Raw genomic sequence first — 17962 nt, 5'->3', positions numbered from 1 at the left:
CAGGGATGCTGCAACCAGAATCTGCTGTGTCAGCAGCAGAGGGCACGAGAGACCTAAGAGCAGCAGAGTTGATAATTTAGAATCAAATGTCAATGCTGACCAAGGACAGGAGTGCTGCTGCAGGTCACCGTTTCCTGACTAAAAATATTTCACTCAAGCAAGACCTGTGAAGAGAACAATTTCAGTTAAACATTTTTGTCAAGGACATGTTTCTGTGCTTTTTTAATACAAGTTTGCTCAGTTCAGCCTGCACTGGTACCTTGCCCTTTCTGTTTCCCAGGGTTGGCAGCTGGGCTGCTGCTGGCTGTCATGCCTGTGCAATGCAAGTTGAGAATTATAATGGGCAGGTCTGTAACTGCCTCTTAAAATTCAGTTATGCCACTGTTATCTTTAAAGTTTTCATGAGAACAAGTACCGAGTTCTCTATGCAGCCAGTGTTAAACAAGAGCACTGTGTGTTTTGCCTTTTATTGCAGATTAAGGAGCTGACAGGCAACCTCAACAGGAACTCCTCCTCCTCCAGCCTGTCCTCCGGGCCCAGTGGTCCAGAGTCAGACACATCCCACCCCAGCACTCCTAGCGTGGAGAGAAACATGTCCATTACAGTGAAGGATCAGCGGAAAGCCATCAGAGCCCTTTTAATCTGGGTACAAAGGAAAACCAGAAAGTAAGCTAATAAACCCGTGTACAAAATCGTGTTTTGCCACCTGCCCTCTTGAAGCTGAAACTTCCTTCTCTTTCCTTTCTCTTCCTCTTTGCCCTGTGTGTGTGTTACTGTTCATGGTGGCTCCTTCTGCTTTCTAAGTTTGGAGGCGCAGGGTCTCTGCAGGGGGGTATTACTGCTATTACCATGTGTCTACAGCAGCCATCTGACCTTGAAGCTGTGTATGCTGCTGGCTTAATGATTTGAGTGTTAAATGTTAACTTGCACTAATCTGCTTGGCACTGTCTAAAACAGGATAGTTCCCTCCTCCTCCTGCCCCCTGGCTTTCCTGCAGTCTGTTTGATATCTTTCACTAAGTAAAGGGTAGGCATAAACAAGGGGTGAACTGAAAACACAAGTATATTGAAAGACTTCAGCAACAGCCTTTTAAATTAAGCGGCAGCCCTGAGGCAGCTTCTCATGTGCTGCAGAGTGCCTTGAAGGACAGAGCCCCTATTAAAGTGGCTCTTTCCTCAGAATTAGAGAGGGGAAGGGGTGAATCTTAAGTCGCTTCTCATGAACATGTAATGTTTGGATGCATTTCCATCACTCAACACATCTCTCTATAATAAAAAGGCAGTTCTTTCACCAAAGCATTTTGTAGAGTAATGCTTTAGCCTGGCAGAATTAGGTTAAAAAACTTTAATGTAAGACGTCTAGTGCACGTGTAAATGCCTAGAATGTATTTTATATGTATTGTTACCTGAGGTGATGACTGCCAGAGAGTATTAAAGAGGGCATGGGTCAAACTTACTTGTAAGTTGGATAGCTGAATAGTTGGCATTTCTGTTTGTTGATGGATTTTTATGTCCAAATCTGTCTATGAACACAAATGTTCTGTGTCTAGTATTGAAAATACAAATCTATATCTTAAATACTTGGTCCTGCAGGTCACATCATCCCTTGGTTATCTTCAGTGAAGCTAACGGTGCTTGTTCTGCAAATAAACCTGTCCCATCAAGATCTGTAGTTCACTGCTGCCAGTGCAGACCATAAAGAAACCACAGGTTTAGTCCCAAAATAATGCTGATACTGTCATTAACAAGGAGGTGGTACAAGGAGAGTGAGGACGAGATAAGTAAAGGCCGTAGGCTTTTCAGTTCAGACAAAGAGTACAAATTGAAAACATAGGAGAAAATTGTTCTTGCAACTTCACTATTAGAAGCATAATAGCATCATTATAATCCTGTTATGCAGTGATCTGTGCAGAAGTTTCTGTTCTGGGGCTGTACTTCATTGCAAGTTTGACAGTTGTTTTTTCCTCCAAAACTTTGAGCATCTAACACACTCGTGGTTTCTACATATACTGGCACCATTTGCATTTAGCAAAGCAGAGTTTGCTGCTGTAGAAGGCCAAGTACACAAGAATGTGAATCATTCATGCTTATGTTTTTAAGTATTTAAGTGTTGGCAGTCTTCCCAAGCTATGGCATTAAAATGCTGGAGAGCAACAGAAACAGGAATCACACAGACATTTGGTTTTGTGAATGTTAAATGTGGTTGCTGAGTTCTCGAGGGCTTTGTTTTTACTAACTGCTTCCTACAGGCAGGTTGATGTCAGCTGTTGGCCACGTTGATCCAGTTTGTGAATCCATGTGTTTTATGGATGTATTTTGTGTGTTTCAAAATCCAAAAAGATCTCAGATGTGACTAGTGCAACTTCAGCAACCTTACTTCTAACCTTCAGGAGGCTTTGAAAATGATGATGCTATTTCTTTGGATTTTGTAACACAACCATCCATGTGAACTGTGTGTAATTCTGTTTAGGTACGGTGTTGCAGTTCAGGACTTTACAAGCAGTTGGAGGAGTGGTCTTGCTTTCTTAGCTGTCATAAAAGCAATAGACTGTACTTTGGTAGACATGAAGCAAGCACTGGAGAAATCAGCTCGAGAAAACCTGGAGGATGCTTTCAGCATAGCACAAAACAAGCTGAGTGTTCCTCGGCTCCTAGAACCAGAAGGTAAAACGCCTACATCAACCTTGTTGGGTAACATTCAAATTATAATGAATTCATGAATATTGCATTGTGATACCTACCAAAAACCTCCCAGTGATTAAGCTATTGACATGATCAGTGTGTTAGGCTGATTGATAAGAAAAATAAAAAAGAATTGGTCACTGGCTTGTAGTTGTATGCTTCCAGTCATGTTTGTAAACTACTTGAGGGCAGAGATTTTACTACCGTTTTAGTTGCATATGGTGGTCTTGGTTAATGTTTAGATGCTATGTGACATCTGCATTACTAGTGGGCATTAATCACCACCCTGTTGTGCTGAGAGGTTTCTCAATACATGAGCACCGTTTTGTAAGACCTACATTCTGCAGACACTAAACGTCACTCCAGGATGAAGTGTATCAGTCTGCCATACCAGGAAAATACCTATTCAGATGTGTTTTCATCTCCCGGTTTTTCCCTTACAATGCATATCTACACGTATATATATTTATATATGTAAACATAAGTATACATGTGTGCATATAAATATATGTATATAAATTAAGCTTCTTGCAGTGTTTTTTACTGAACTGTACTAGACAGGTATTAGGCCTTGCTTATATGACTGAAAGCACAGATTGGTTATGTTTGCTTTCATGGGTCACCTGTAAGGTGATTGGGCCATCCTGCTAAAAATAAACCTCTGTGCTGTCACTCAACAAGATCACTGTCTAGTGACAACAACATAAATGACAGTATGAAGGTGGATGAAAAGGGACCCTGATCAGGGTTCGGTATGTGTTTGGAAGTAGGAAAAAATTGATAAGAGATTGAGAATTCTTTCGAGTACCATCAACAGTGAAAAGTACTTCTTTTATCTGTCAGAAAAGTGTTTGTAGCTGCTATTTCTTTCATCATGAAGGCAGGATAAATGTTTGATGATCTGTTCCTCTGCAAGCACCTTGTGTCTGTCTCCATAGATATCATGGTGGAATCACCCGATGAACAGTCAATTGTGACGTATGTGGCACAGTTTCTGGAACACTTCCCGGAGCTGGAAGCGGTATGTGTTTAGTCCTACATCGTGTCATTTTTTTTTTTTTTTTAATTTGCTTTGGTGTACTTAATAAAGTCAGACATTGCTGTATTTATCTTCTAGGTTTCTATTTAAAATAAACCACAAACTCAGGTTTAATTTTTCACAATTTTGTTAAATCCAGTCAAATGGACTTTCATTGGTGATTGCTAAAATGCTTTATGTAGAATTGTGCTTTTAAACATTTACATGCAGTTATAACTTTCAGAAATTAGACCTGGTTACGTAGGGTTCTGCTAGTGTATTAGGCTTAAATAAGGCTGAATTTTATCGCTTCATCTATGATGAATCATTGGACTTTAAATTTCATTTAGACTTCTATCTTCTCAAGTTTGAGGACCACAATCAATCTGAATTTATCCAGTATCAGACACAAGATACCAAAGGCTGGATCTTGTCAGTGCAGCAGTCAAAAGCCCTCACTGTAAGCATGAAATACGTTGCAGCTTAAAGGGCCAGGACTTCAATGCAGACTTTATCAAAAACAAAGAACTGAGGAGTAAGTAAGGGCTGACAGTGTCAGGGATTGACAAAGGTCTTTTGGAGAAACAGAGGGTAAATTTACAAAAGAATTAAGGGATAGGAGACAGAAAATGCAAGTTAAAATGGGAAGTCCCAGGAACTGGGGAAAAGATTTGCGTAAGTTGAAAAACTCTTCTGGAGGCTACTTGTAGTTCCAGACAAACCAAGTTCAACATAGTCTTTTTGGTTTGAAAGGATCCCTAAGGGACTCAGTGTCCTTCTAGTATCTGGGTAAGTTTGTTGCTAGAGTATATGCACATAAATGATTGCTCCTGCACGAAAGGCATTTCGTCTCCTTTCTTGACTGAAGGTTCCAGTTGGTATGAATTTTGTAGTTTATAAAATTGATGGGCATTACTAAAGTCACTGGAATTAAAATTATTATAATAATCTAATTACTATTTTTAGATTAGATGAGCAGTAAGATTTGTTGGCATTAAGTCTTGTGGGCATTTTAATGGACAAAGAAAAAGACTACTTTTTTTTAAATACAGTCTATTGGAATGGAATGAACTACTATATTAATGTATTTCACAGTGAATTTAGTGGGCTTGTTAGATTTATTTTATTGCCAGGGTTTGGGATTGTTTCAAAAAGCCATGTCAGTTGTCACTACAGGTGCAGCAGGGAGAGATGAATACACTAACAACTGAGGAGTAGCCTTGTCTGCATTCTAATCTTTCTGTACAAGTGGCTTCTTGACGCTCAGCTTTGTTCAAGCCTCTTGACTTGCCAAATTGGTTTCTCTACTTTCAAAATAAGTGAGTCATGAATTGGCCATTCACAGGGTAGTGAGGTAATGAGCTAAGCAGTTATTCTTCCTGTAGTGTTTGGGAAAAGTAAAATGGTATCTGAGGTATGATTGTCTTTTAATGGTGTATCATCACTTGTAGGAGGACTTTACAGATCCTGACAAGGAGCTTCCAATTGAGTCCACATATGTTCATATCAAAGATACACCATCAGAAAAAGAAAGCAAAATCTTGATTTTAAGTGAAAGCGAAGAAAACATGTATACTGTTAATCACGAAAGGAGTCATCCTGCTCCTCCAAAGGTTCATATTCATGACACCCCTGACAGAATCCTGTCAGAAACCGTTTCTGAAAAATGCAATGGGAAATTGAATCACATGTCAGGTGATTCACAGGAAACGTTTGAAGAGGAGCCTCAGAGGCCTACCTCACTGAAAATTGCAGGATCTGTCAGTTTAGAATCCAGTTCTTCTTGGGAGGTTCTAAGTGACAAATTCACACCAGGTGAAGGGGGCATGTCTGATGATCCACTGAAACAGAATGATGACCTTTCTCCAGCTGTTCTGACAGATCAGAAAAATTCTGTTGACTCTTTCGAAGACTACTCTGAAGAATTAACTAAAGAAACCTCTACTGAATATGACAATGAAACTAAGAGCCTTTCAGCCAATACTTCTTCTTTAAGTCCATTATCTTGGACTTCAGGTATACTTACAGATGAATCTATAAATAAGGTAGAAGAAAGCAAACCCCAGACTTCAGTTCTTTTACCAAAAGATACCTCAAAACAAGAAGATACGCGTAAGTATGTTCTTCATCTTCTAAATGAGGAAATACTGAATATTCCACAAAATGAGCATACAGAGCAATCACCTACCTTTGAGACGATGGAAACTAACCATTGTTCACTGAATGGTTCTGATCTCAAAAGCCAAGAATTATCTACACAGCATGAAACACCTGATGACTCTCTCTCAGATATACCTAAAAGTCCAGAGGACCTGGACAGCTGTGATGAAGTTGAGTCTTCAGCTGAAGTGCTGCCAAGTTCTTCGAAAGTATCTGTAATACCCCATGATCTCTTTTATTATCCACATTATAATGTTCCCATATCAGCAGTTTTGAACGCTTACCTTGAGCCCTGTATTGAAGATTATGATGCTGGAAATGATAAAGCTTCTTCTGCAACAGTGACAGATGTTTTACAGGAGGAGGGCTTACCAGAACAGGACCACAAGGAAGATGCTCCAGAGCCAGACTTAGGGAATAAGCCAGATGTCCCTTCATCCAAAACAGATAGTGAGAATGGCAAGGAGGAAACAACAGATATTAACAGTCATGTGAATTCTTCCAGTGAAAAGGAAGTGGCATTACTAGAAGAGTTAGAAACCGAAGAAGATGGCAAAAAGGTCACCAACCATCAAGATTCCACTATTCTACAGCATCCTGAGGTATTTTATTTTTTGTTACTACCAGCATTTCTTTGTGTGTATATAGGGGATTCACATCTGACTTTAGTGGTTTTCATTTGTTTTAATTTTGCCATGTTTTGTAGAAATATGTAACATATACTTGGTTTCTTGTCCCGTAACACTGTTTGCCACAGCCCTCTACTGGAATGAATGGAATTGCAGATCCCTGAGAAGTTCTGACATTGAAAGAGAGAGTAATTCCTAATATTAAGAGTACTGCAAAACATATGAATTTTAATTATATTTAAAGTAGTTTGAGGCTCCTGTATAATCGTTACACATAAAAATTATCACAGAGGGTATTTTAATAACATGCAATGAGATGAACAGAAACTATCATTGCTGATGTAGAAGGATACAGGCAAAGGTAATTTTTGGCTGAATCTGAATAAATTTGCCTACAAAAACTTAAACCAATTTGAGTAGGATAAGTTATATGGGTAAAATGAAGGCTTTTCTACACTGAAGGAGGAGGAGGGGAGATTTTTTGTAATTATTCAATATATTGGATTTAGGCAATTTGCTACTGCAGCTCTTCTTGCAGACATTTACTGTGAATTGACTTACATGTTTTCCAGTGCAGTAATTTTAGACAGTATTATTCAGGAATGAGTGTCTATTTGATGTTGCTCTGCATGTTGCTTAGACATGCTGGGCATGTTTTGGTCCTTACACTTACTAGTGTACTAAAAAACCTAACTAAAAACTAAACTAAAACCCTACATAAAAAGAACTGACAACTAATTGTATGTATGTTGAACTGATGATGCCTTATAGCTGAATATATCCAAAATGACTTTCAAGAAATGAATTGCTTTTTGTTTTTTTTAGTGAGACTTTCAATCTCGTACTACATGCAATTTAGCATCTGAGTAGGCTGCACCAGTAAAATACTTGGAAAAGTGAGGAATCAGCGTTGTTGTCTAATGCAAAATGTTTCTTAATTCCAACAGGATGTAGTAGAACATGTAGAGGATTTATCAATAGACATAAAGAGATCAGAAGAAGGTAGTAGTGGGGAGGAAGAAGAGGAAAACATGATAGAAGAAGACAACTTGCAAATCTCAGAAGCTGCCACAACTACTCTGTCACAAGATAAACTGGAAGAAATTGCTGGTTGTCAGGAATTGACCAGGTATTTCACATAAACTTTGTCTTAAATGCACCTAACTGGTATGAATGCCTGGTCTTTTGGAGCGTTCCCTGTCTGCTGGATGTTTCTTGCAGACTTCTCTTAGGAGCAGTGTACTGGGACTCATTGGCTTCTTCCTCTGTTTCTCTTAAACATGTTGAATGATTTATTGCCAATGGGGCTTGATTTGACTTTGCTATACAAACTTTGCTACACAAAACCCAACTGGAACTCCATGCATTTTGAACATGGCAGTGTTACAACTGTTTTTCCAACAGAAAGAGTTTTTTCTAACATAGATGAAATAATCTATGTGCATTATGACACTATGTAGAAGCGTGACACTGCTTCACTCCAACAGATATTTGTTAGACTTTTTTTCAGTCTGTGAACAAGTCAACAGCCTTGTGGTAGATTGACCTTGCCTGGCCACCAGGTGTGCACCAGGCCACTCTCTCTCTCCCCACCCTCAGCAGGATAGGAGGAGAAAATAAGGTGAAAAACTGATGTGTTGAGGTAAAAGCAGTTTGCCTCCTTACCTGATGAAAAAAGCAAAGGCCACATGTGGAAGCAAAGCGGAAGGAGACAAGAAAAAAAAAATTATCTACTTCCAGTCAGCAGGCAGTGTCCAGCTACTTCCTGGGACGTAGAACCTTGACAGGCATAGTGGTTGCTTCAGAGGACAAATGCCATACTAACGTGTATGTGTCCCTCTGCCAGCTTACTCCTTTCTCTTAGTTTCAATTGCTAAGCACAGCGTCATATGGTATGGAATATCCCTTTGGTCAGTCATGGTCAGCTGTCCCGGCCGTGTTACCTCCCAGCCTCTTGCCCAGACCAAGCCTGCTGGCCATTGAGGCAGGGGGTTAGAGAGACAGCTGAGGTGCTGTTCGAGCAGTGCTCAGCAAAAGCTGAAGCATTGGTGTGTTAGCAGCACAGTTCTAGCTATAAATACAAGGCTTAGCGCTACAGGGGCTGCTATATTGAAAGTTAACTGCACCCCAGCCAGACCCAGTAAAGCTAATTTTATTCCATTCTTCTGTTCCCTCTTACATTCTAATTTAGTTCTTAGGTAATGTATTTGAGTGGGACATGAACTATAATTTGTTGATGCTTATCACTGTGGCACTCTAGTGAATTTGAGAAAATTAGAAAAACCCACTGTCTCCTTCAAGCTTTCTGTTCCCTACAAAGTCTGTCAATTCTTTATTTATAGACATCCATAAAACCTGGGGTATACTCTCACTTAGATGTCAGTGATGTCAAAGATGCAAGATACCATCAGATACCATTTTTCAGAAAAGATTGTAATTTGAGCATATGGATTTTTTATTGTGGGTCAGATTTCCCAAAGCCATTTTTTATATTACTGATAAATTCAAGTCCATATTCTAATACATGCTACCGTGCATATTCGTGGGTTTGCATAGTTTGAAACTAGCATGTGCAGTTGCAGTGGCTGTCTTTGAAGTAAAAACAAAACTTAGCTTTATGAATTTAAAAACTTTGCTTTTACATACATTTCAGAACCAGTGATGGTGATTCCAACATTTATCTCCGAAAAAGATCTCCTAATACTTCTGAGGAGGTAAGTGTGTGAAATTTGCCTATCGCTGTTTCTCTATTTCTCTTAAACTCAAAAAAAATTCACATACTGGAAGAGTCTACTCTATATAGAAAGCTCTGTAATAATACAAAGCTGTGTGACTTCTAATAATTCTAGTGCCAAAACCAGGCATAGCTGGAAAGCTTTATTGAACTCTCCTAAATATATGGAACTGAACCTTATTGAACCTTGAACAAACCCACAAAGAAGTAGCTAATACTACAATTAAATGTATTGTAACTTTGAGGCTTAATTTGTCCTAACCACTTTGCTTCTTTGAAGCTGCCTTGATTTGCTGCTCGAGTTTTGTTTTGTTTGTACATTCTTTGCATGTTTGACGGTGTGCTGGTCACAGCCCTGCTAAAATGCTGAGTGTCTTTTGAAGTGTACTTTTTAATGAAAAATTGGGTTCTTTCCCTTTACTTCATAGTAGTGCTGTATTATCTCAATAGGAGCTGCTAACCCTAGAAGAATTTTGGTTGTAATGTGAAACTGCATCCTCAATGGCAGATGTAATTCATAGAATCATAGAATCATAGAATAGTTAAGGTTGGAAAGGACCTTAAGATCATCTAGTTCCAACCCCCCTGCCATGGGCAGGGACACCCCACACTAAACCATGCCACCCAAGGCTCTGTCCAACCTGGCCTTGAACACCGTCAAGGATGGAGCATTCACAACCTCCCTGGGCAACCCATTCCAGTGCCTCACCACCCTCACAGTAAAGAATTTCTTCCTTATATCCAATCTAAACTTCCCCTGTTCAAGTTTGAACCCGTTACCCCTTGTCCTGTCACTACAGTTCCTGATGAATAGTCCATCCCCAGCATCCTTGTAGGCCCCCTTCAGATACTGGAAGGCTGCTATGAGGTCTCCACACAGCCTTCTCTTCTCCAGGCTGACCAGCCCCAACTTTCTCAGCCTGTCTCCATACAGGAGGTGCTCCAGTCCCCTGATCATCCTCGTGGCCCTCCTCTGGACTTGTTCCAACAGTTCCATGTCCTTTTTATGCTGAGGACACCAGAACTGCACACAATACTCCAAGTGAGGTCTCACGAGAGCAGAGTAGAGGGGCAGGATCACCTCCTTCGACCTGCTGTTCACGCTCCTTTTGATGCAGCCCAGGATACAGTTGGCTTTCTGGGCTGCGAGCGCACACTGAAGCCGGCTCATGTTCATTTTTTCATCAACCAACACCAATTCATACTGGTTTATTGAGAACACACTATACAACTGAGCTCTGGATTTTTATTTTCTAAGTCAGAAGGGAGGGACAGCATCATTAATCCGGGCATGCTCAGCAAGGATAGGAATATGGCTCTTTTTGGCACAAAATAAAACACTGAGCATCCCAATGTTCAGTGAAATGGAGATTTCACATAGATGCTTTAGGTTTGCAGTGCTGTCAGAGCTACTGACATATATATGAATGAGGAAGCTTTTTCAGATGAATGAAAGCACTTGAAAGCAAAAAAATATCTTATTTCACACTTTTTCCCGTTCTGTGTGTGTACCAGACTGCGGTGGTAGATGTCCTGGCAGGGAATAAATTTATATGCACACTTTTATTTTATTTGAGCAAAAGTTAGACTTACTGTGCATAGAACACACACACAATTACCATCTTTGTGAGATTCTGGTTTATTTCTATTTTTATATAATCTATTCCTGTTTTGTTTAAGGAAACCTACGGTGTAAACGAGCAGAAGATGACAGATATGGGTGAAGATCCATTGATCATCAGGTGAGTGATTCTTATTCAGAGAAGCCTTTTGCATGGAATCCATAACTCCTAGGTACTTCTAACAATGCTACAAAAGGAAATTACCTGTAATGGTAGAGATGACGTCATGTCTTGTGTAATGGTTCAGAGTCCATATTTCCCGTAGGTATAATGTACAAAACTTCTTTACTGCTTGATCTCCCCCTTGACTAAAATGCTTTCTCTTGACTTGAGAGGAAAGCTTCACCTGTCTAAGCAAGATTGTGAGCACTTTCCCCACATGGTGGATATTTCAGACAAAGACAAGAGTGGGGTGACTTCAAATGTGAGGTCTTCAGACAGTGATTCCTGGTTCGGAAGACTGTCTAGACAATGTTTAGTGTGGTCAGTGCTAAGGAAATACAATACTTCAGTGGAGTTCTGGCCTCTGTTAGAGCACACAGGAGTTTTTATTATTTGTATGTGTGTTTAGTTTAGACTTAGGGTGATGGATCCTGCATGCAGAACTTGTATCCCTTTGGTATTAGGACTTACATATCTATGAGAAACAAGGATTGATTTAGATTTCCCCTCCCACCTGATACTGGTTAGTACCTCCCAGAACTTCTAGTTAAAATAATGGTTGCATTAAATGCAGAAAACACAGAAAATATTGTTGGGATCCAGCATCCCGGTCTCACTTATGCTTCTGTTAAAAAAAAGCAAGCATGAATATGTGTCACAGTTATGCCTGTTTGCAGACTGCTGATATTGAGCAAGTTTTGTGCAATACTCAGGTATATATCCAGTATAATATCTGAGCAAATAGGATGCCTCAAACCAGAAAAAAGGACTCATTAAAACAGGCCAAAAACCAGTTTTCTTCAAAAGTACATTTACAAAAAGTCTACTAGAGGGTGATCCATATAGTATTACAAAATCATAAAATGAGTGTACCATCTTGTGCCTTTTTAAGTAAGTCCTTTTCTTTATGAGAGCTCAGTGGGCTGACAGACTCCATCAGGCTTTGCCCTTATGAACTGCAGCTGGAATTTCATAAAGCTGGAATTCTGGCGTTGTCCTGCAAAACCCCAACTGCTAGTTGGTTTCTCAAAGCCTTAATTTTACTTTTTTTAATGTTCTGGTGTCTGACATGAGAAGCTCTGAAAGTAGATGGCTTCAGGAAAAGGTATCAAGTCAGATATAGTGTATGAGTAAAATTGTGAAAGTGTGGTATGTGTTGCCCATAGCTATGTTTACTGTTCTGGATATAAAAGGCATCTTTTTAACTGATAGAAATTGCCTTAGGTCAAACAACTGTACTGTAACAGCATGTGTTTAAAGTACCTGAGAATTTGTCTGGAGTTTTCAGAGGATTAATGGCTATGTACATTGGCTCCTAAGGGAGCGCACTGCTGAAGCCCATTATGCACTTCCTAGTCTAGCTTGGACTCCAACTGACTATACTGAAATGGTTCATTAAAGTGTTGTCTTTTAGTCGGCCTTTGATCTTTACACTAAATATTAACAGTGAGGGGAGTTTTCTTCTTTTCCCTGCCTTTTACCAAATTCTCTCCTGTTTTCAGGAAGAAAAAGGACTTAGAAGCAAGTGAGACTCCAGCACCAACTCATGAAATTACAATTGTTGAGCAGCCAGAGCTATTCTACTTCATCATTTTCTTCTGGGTGCTGGCCTACTGCCTTTTACTCCTTCCACAGCTTCTTAGCAACAAAGTTTGATCTCTATGATGTGTGGAAAAGTAATGGATGGTGGCCGGATTGCTTTGTGTATCTGCATATGAATATGTTCCTTCAGGTGAAGCACAAACAGAAATGTAGGACCTGGTATTTGTCTTTATTATCAGGTTGTCCTCAACTCCTCTACTGTTGTGCTATGACAGTGTCTTGGCACATTTTATATTATGATAATTTTGTAAATATATATAAAAATTACCTGATTTAGTAGATGCAATTTTGTACATTTGTGCCTTGCTTTATAAGATGCTAAATAAAACCAGATAGTTATCAGTAGAAATATAAACAATTCAGAGCTCTAGTCTTCAAAAATTATACTTTATGGCTTCATTTGCTTATGTAGGGCCTGACAGCTGTGGGAGAGGGGTAGTGTTGACTTGCCCATGAATCAGCCCACCTGAATAGAAATGTTTCGTCATGTTTTCCATGGAATTCTTCAAGAGAGCTAGAGGTAGAGCGGAGCTGCAGGTGGTGGAACACACCCCAAGAATTGATTACAATTCCAATGGCAATCCAGTGGAGCAACAAAATCAGGTTAAGGGTTTTATTTGGGTAGGGGAGTTTGGGTTTTTAGGATTTAAATTAATTTTTATTCTGCATCTTCTGTTATGTTTAATTTTCAGGAATAAGTTGGGTGTAGAGAAGTGTGAAGAACATACATGCTAGCTGCTTCGTAGGAGGGATCATATGGGAAATCTTAGCCCAGAAACTTCTGTAGAGAATACCTGAAGAAATACATGTTTTATATGTTACTGATAGTGGCCATCTTTGGAAAGATGTTCAAGAAGCTTAATAATTTATCAGGAACAGATACCATGGGTTTTAGGGGTTTTTTTGTTGTTTTGGTTTTTTGCTTTTGTTTGTTTTGGGTTCTTTTCTATTTAAGCACCTCACTGCTTCTGAGGCTGCTTCTGCTTCCTTTTCTCTGCTGCTTTTATTTACCAGATACGTGAAGATTTCTCATTCTTGAAGATACAAAAAATAATAGGTAACCTAATTTACTGAGGCTACTGTTAAGGTGCAAGTGCATGGTAAAAGGATTAGAAATATCCTTTAAGTGCTCAAGTCAATAGGGGAAAAAAAAAGACATATGTAAAACTAAATACGGAGAAATGTTGACAGCTGGTATTGACTTTCTAGTGCAATTGAATAGACTCCTGCGGCTTGTCCATGAACACTGTTGAGCCACTTCTGCATCTTGTAATTTTTGTCCACATAGTGATCACTTTAGGATATTTGATTTAGGATTTTTGGCAGAGAAGGTGTACCGATGCATTACAGGATAAAAGGGAAGTTTTCAAATTCAGTTTAGTAGCAGTAACTTTTCTCCATGTGACTTACAGTGAAGTCACTGTTTTGCATCAGCACATTTTTAGTTTCATAGTATGCTTTATGAGACTACATCGTGTTGCTGCTTCCACGTGAAAATTTGTTAGGTTGGTTGCAGTGTGCTTCATAAAACGAGGGGCTTCATAATTTACACCGTGAGAAAGTTACAACACATGAGTAGAAGTTTTACATATTTTGTTTTAGCATAAGGTATATCTCTGCCCTGGCTTAGTTTTCAGCTAAAGTACCTGGGATTGGGACACATCAGATATATAGCAATTTATTTGCAGGTATTTTAAACCTGTTTGTAGTTATGTTACCTGCTGGGGTAATCCTAACTGTCCACCACACTTCATTGTTCTTTATAAGCTTTTTGTTTCCCTGGGATTTTTCTTCCAAGTTAGAATTTAGTAGCAGCAATGCATGGCAGGAGATCTTGAACACTGAAGATAAAATTCTGATCCTCTTTCAGTCAACATAAAACTGAGATCTTTCCTATTTTGCCCTGTCACTGTTGACTAGAGATTAAAAATAAGATCTTTTGTGCTTGTTGAGAAAGAGATCCAAACTTCCCAACTTAATTCAGTGTAAATCAACATAAGTAAAAAAAAAAGTTTTTCATTTTGCTGAAGAAAATTTTCACTATTTTGAGTCATCTGATTTTGTAATGCATGAACCTGTTTGTGCTTGTTGAAGAAGACAGTGGTACTTTCTTCCAAAAGGAAACCTTATTAGAATTTTTCAAGATGCTTTCTTGAAGTAAGCTAAAATATAACATTGAAGGGCCATTGCTTTTTCTCTGAGAGAATAAAACAATACAAGAAACTTTATATCCTTAATCTGAAAACCAGTGAACACCAGGCTGAGGTACAGCAGCTATTTAATAGCAGCAAGTAGCAATGTACGTTAGTTCAGAGCAAAAGCATTGACAGCTCTTCATTATTTGCCACTTTTCGAAGGCTCATTTCATTTCTGACAACTTTTTCTGAGCCTTTTTCTTCTTTCCGAGCCTCTCTGATTCTTCCATGTTTCTTAGTCTTCAGCAGAGATTATCTGGGGTTAGATTACAGACTCTTCATGGAGCTTTACAGCTATCAAAGTTCAATCAAGTAAGCTCCCTTCTGTATTCTTCCTGCTATGAAAATGAATCAGAATGAAGAGGTCTTTGGCTGTCTCATCTGAACAACTGTCATCCATAAACAATGAAAAAGCTAATGGGAATGCAATGATGCTGGTAATTTTATTACACAGTATTTTCTTCCAAGAGGGAGAAACACCAAGGTTTTCTTTCTTACCTCCCACTGATGAACAGTGACTGAAACAGCAAAATGAGCAGTTTAAATGTCAAACAGCATCCAGCAATTGTCTTGATCATCATCTCTCAATATTGAAACTCATGTACGCTTTCCAGCCTATCCCATTAAGAAATGGAGATTGTTTCTTCCATACAAAATAGATTTAAAAAGTACTAAATTGGTCCACAATTTGGACTGAAAGTTGCTTTCCATATTTGGGGTTGTTTGTGGTTTTGTTATAACAGAGGCAGTGGACCTCACTCAGCTGTCCCATAGGTAAGAATATCCAGGATAAAGAGTTAAGATTGATTATACTGGTATGGTCAACTGTGCATAAGAAGAGACTGTACTCTTCAGGAGTTTTGCCATTACTTCGCACTGCAAAAATGGCATCTGCACAAACAAGCAGCTTCTCCCACTTACGTTGACTTGTAAGCCTGCATCTCTTCCACAGTGCAAGATCCAAGCCCTGTGTAAGTGCCCTATTCTGAAAACATTTCTTGTTGTCGAACTTCGTGTCCTGTTCTGAGCTAACAGTCTAAAAGCCTGACTGTGAAGCATTCATTATGGCAAAGCCTATTTTAACTTGATGGCTAGAGCACTGGCTTGAAGTAGTGGAGGTTTTAAAGGCTGGTGGATGATCCATCATCAATCCATTTTCCATAACATATGTCTGAATAAGGAAGTTTTTCCTGAATATTTGTCTGGGTTTTTGAAAAATGCTAAACTTGAACTGACTGCATTTGGTATTTTGATTTAGCATCAAATTCAGATACACAAGGGCACTGATCTGTTAAGACTGTTTCTAAAATCCATTGTTGTTGAAGAAATGTGTGGGTAGCAGAGTATTGTGAAGTGTAAGTGTCAGGAAGTGCTTGAGGATCACTGGATAAAGGATTGTGTTCACAGAAGTGCCATTAAAGACTGAGAAACAACTATGCTGGATGGTTCAATGTTATTGTAGTCATGTAACTTAACTGCAAAATGTTTCATTGTGATTTTATTGGAAGTGCAAGGAAAATACGCTATTGAAGACAGAACCCCACTAAAAATTTATGGGACAGACGTCTTAGAGTTCAATAAATTATTTAAACAGTCACATAATCTACAAAAAATTGAACACAGCCTTTGCCAAATTGTAGGAAATGGTCAGTGCAAAGATAGGGCAAGCACAGATTACAGTAAAAAATGACAATCACTTTTCAATGCCATGAATATTTTTGACGGTTGAGCTCTAAAATGTATTTTTATTGAGTTTCTAGATTGTCATGAATGTGTCTACAGAATTTTATGCAAAGCTTGGGAGTTCAGCTGTTTAAAAATGATTTTTTTATATAGCAGTGATTATTTTATCTATATATTTAATAGTACTGTAAAACCATTTTAAGAGTACCTATAAAATTCAATGTATGTGATATGATTATTTATTAATTACAACTCGTGAGAATGAACATTAAGCTATGCATCGATTGTGTCATCCATTTGAAAACTGGAACTACAAATAGTAGAAGAGTTTGTAATGAACAGTAACTTGAAAAATGTGGGAAATGATTGAATATGATTGTGTGATTCTTAAAGCTGCATAGCAATATATTATTTTGTGATGTTAAACTTTCAGCTACAGTTGCAAAGTATACTGTGATTAAGCTACTTTCTTCCATTAAAACTTTCTGAGGCTGAAATTTCTACATGTTGGTATTTGGTGTCTAAATACAGTTAAATCTTCTACATCTTCTGGAGACTCTCAGTTTACTCCAGCCCACTAGACCGACTGTAACTTCTTTATGCAAGCAGTGTTCCACTGAATTTACAGGGGTACCATGCAATACCCAGTGATTTTGTTTTTTAGGGTTTTCTGCATCAATCCTTCCAGAATGAGAGCTTTAGAAGATTAATTTGACCAGTGTATTTGGGATCATACTCACCTGTCTAACAAGATAATAGTTATAATAGTGCATTATCACTTATGCTAGCTTTAAGTACTTAGAGTCCCTTCTTGCCAAGTGCAAGCTTGAATGCATTTAGTGATGTGTTCAGCTCCTCAACTTCTGTGGAAGTCAATGCAACCCATCTTTCTGCTAAGCACACACTACAGGATCTGTCCTTGAGGGAACTTAAACTGGGGTTGATAACACAGGCTAGGAAATAGCTGTAGCCTCTGCATTGCCCTTAGCGCAGGATCCCCTCAAATCCAATGTACACACACAGTGCCACTGACTTCAGTTAACCCCAGTATACGAATACATTTGTTTGCCTAAATTCTGCAGGATCAACCCTCTCTTTCTTTTAGGAAGTTAACAGCTACTTCCATTTTCTATTAAGAGAACAGCAGCAGGGAACAAATGGCTGGAAGATGACGGTGAGGTTATAGGCTGGGATGTGGACATTAAAGTTCCCAAACCTGTACAGCTGAAAGCTCTTACCTTGACAATAGTTTGCTTGCTGTTTTCCATTGAACTCATAGGTAGTGGACCTCAATAGAAGTAAAAAACCCTTAAGTTTTGTTATTTCCACACTCTGCAGTTTTTTGTCAGGTAAATAACATCAAATTCTTCCCCTTGACATGTCAGTGATAACACTAATTTACAGCTGCCCAACTTAGGATTGTTCACGTTACAGGTTTGTATCTAAACAGGAGTTGCAGTATGGCTTGTTCCCACC

At 38.8% G+C, this 17962-nt stretch overlaps 1 protein-coding gene across 1 annotated transcript in view; it reads left to right on the top strand.

Annotated features, from left to right (window-relative positions):
• CLMN (calmin) overlaps positions 1-12662 on the top strand; it is a gene marked incomplete at both ends in the record, with an annotated part of 74805 nt that extends 62143 nt beyond the window's left edge. Inside the window, 8 exons of the mRNA XM_080619442.1 lie at positions 476-666; positions 2470-2663; positions 3620-3702; positions 5151-6461; positions 7436-7617; positions 9142-9202; positions 10903-10964; positions 12509-12662. Coding sequence (XP_080475568.1) covers positions 476-666; positions 2470-2663; positions 3620-3702; positions 5151-6461; positions 7436-7617; positions 9142-9202; positions 10903-10964; positions 12509-12662 — 2238 coding nt within the window. The remainder of the gene's footprint in view (positions 1-475; positions 667-2469; positions 2664-3619; positions 3703-5150; positions 6462-7435; positions 7618-9141; positions 9203-10902; positions 10965-12508) is intronic.
• Between the last annotated feature and the right edge of the window lie 5300 nt (positions 12663-17962).

Source organism: Psittacula echo (genome assembly GCF_963264785.1).
Source record: "Psittacula echo genome assembly, chromosome: 5".
Taxonomy (NCBI): domain Eukaryota; kingdom Metazoa; phylum Chordata; class Aves; order Psittaciformes; family Psittacidae; genus Psittacula; species Psittacula echo.
This window is presented reverse-complemented; position numbering and strand designations above follow the sequence as displayed.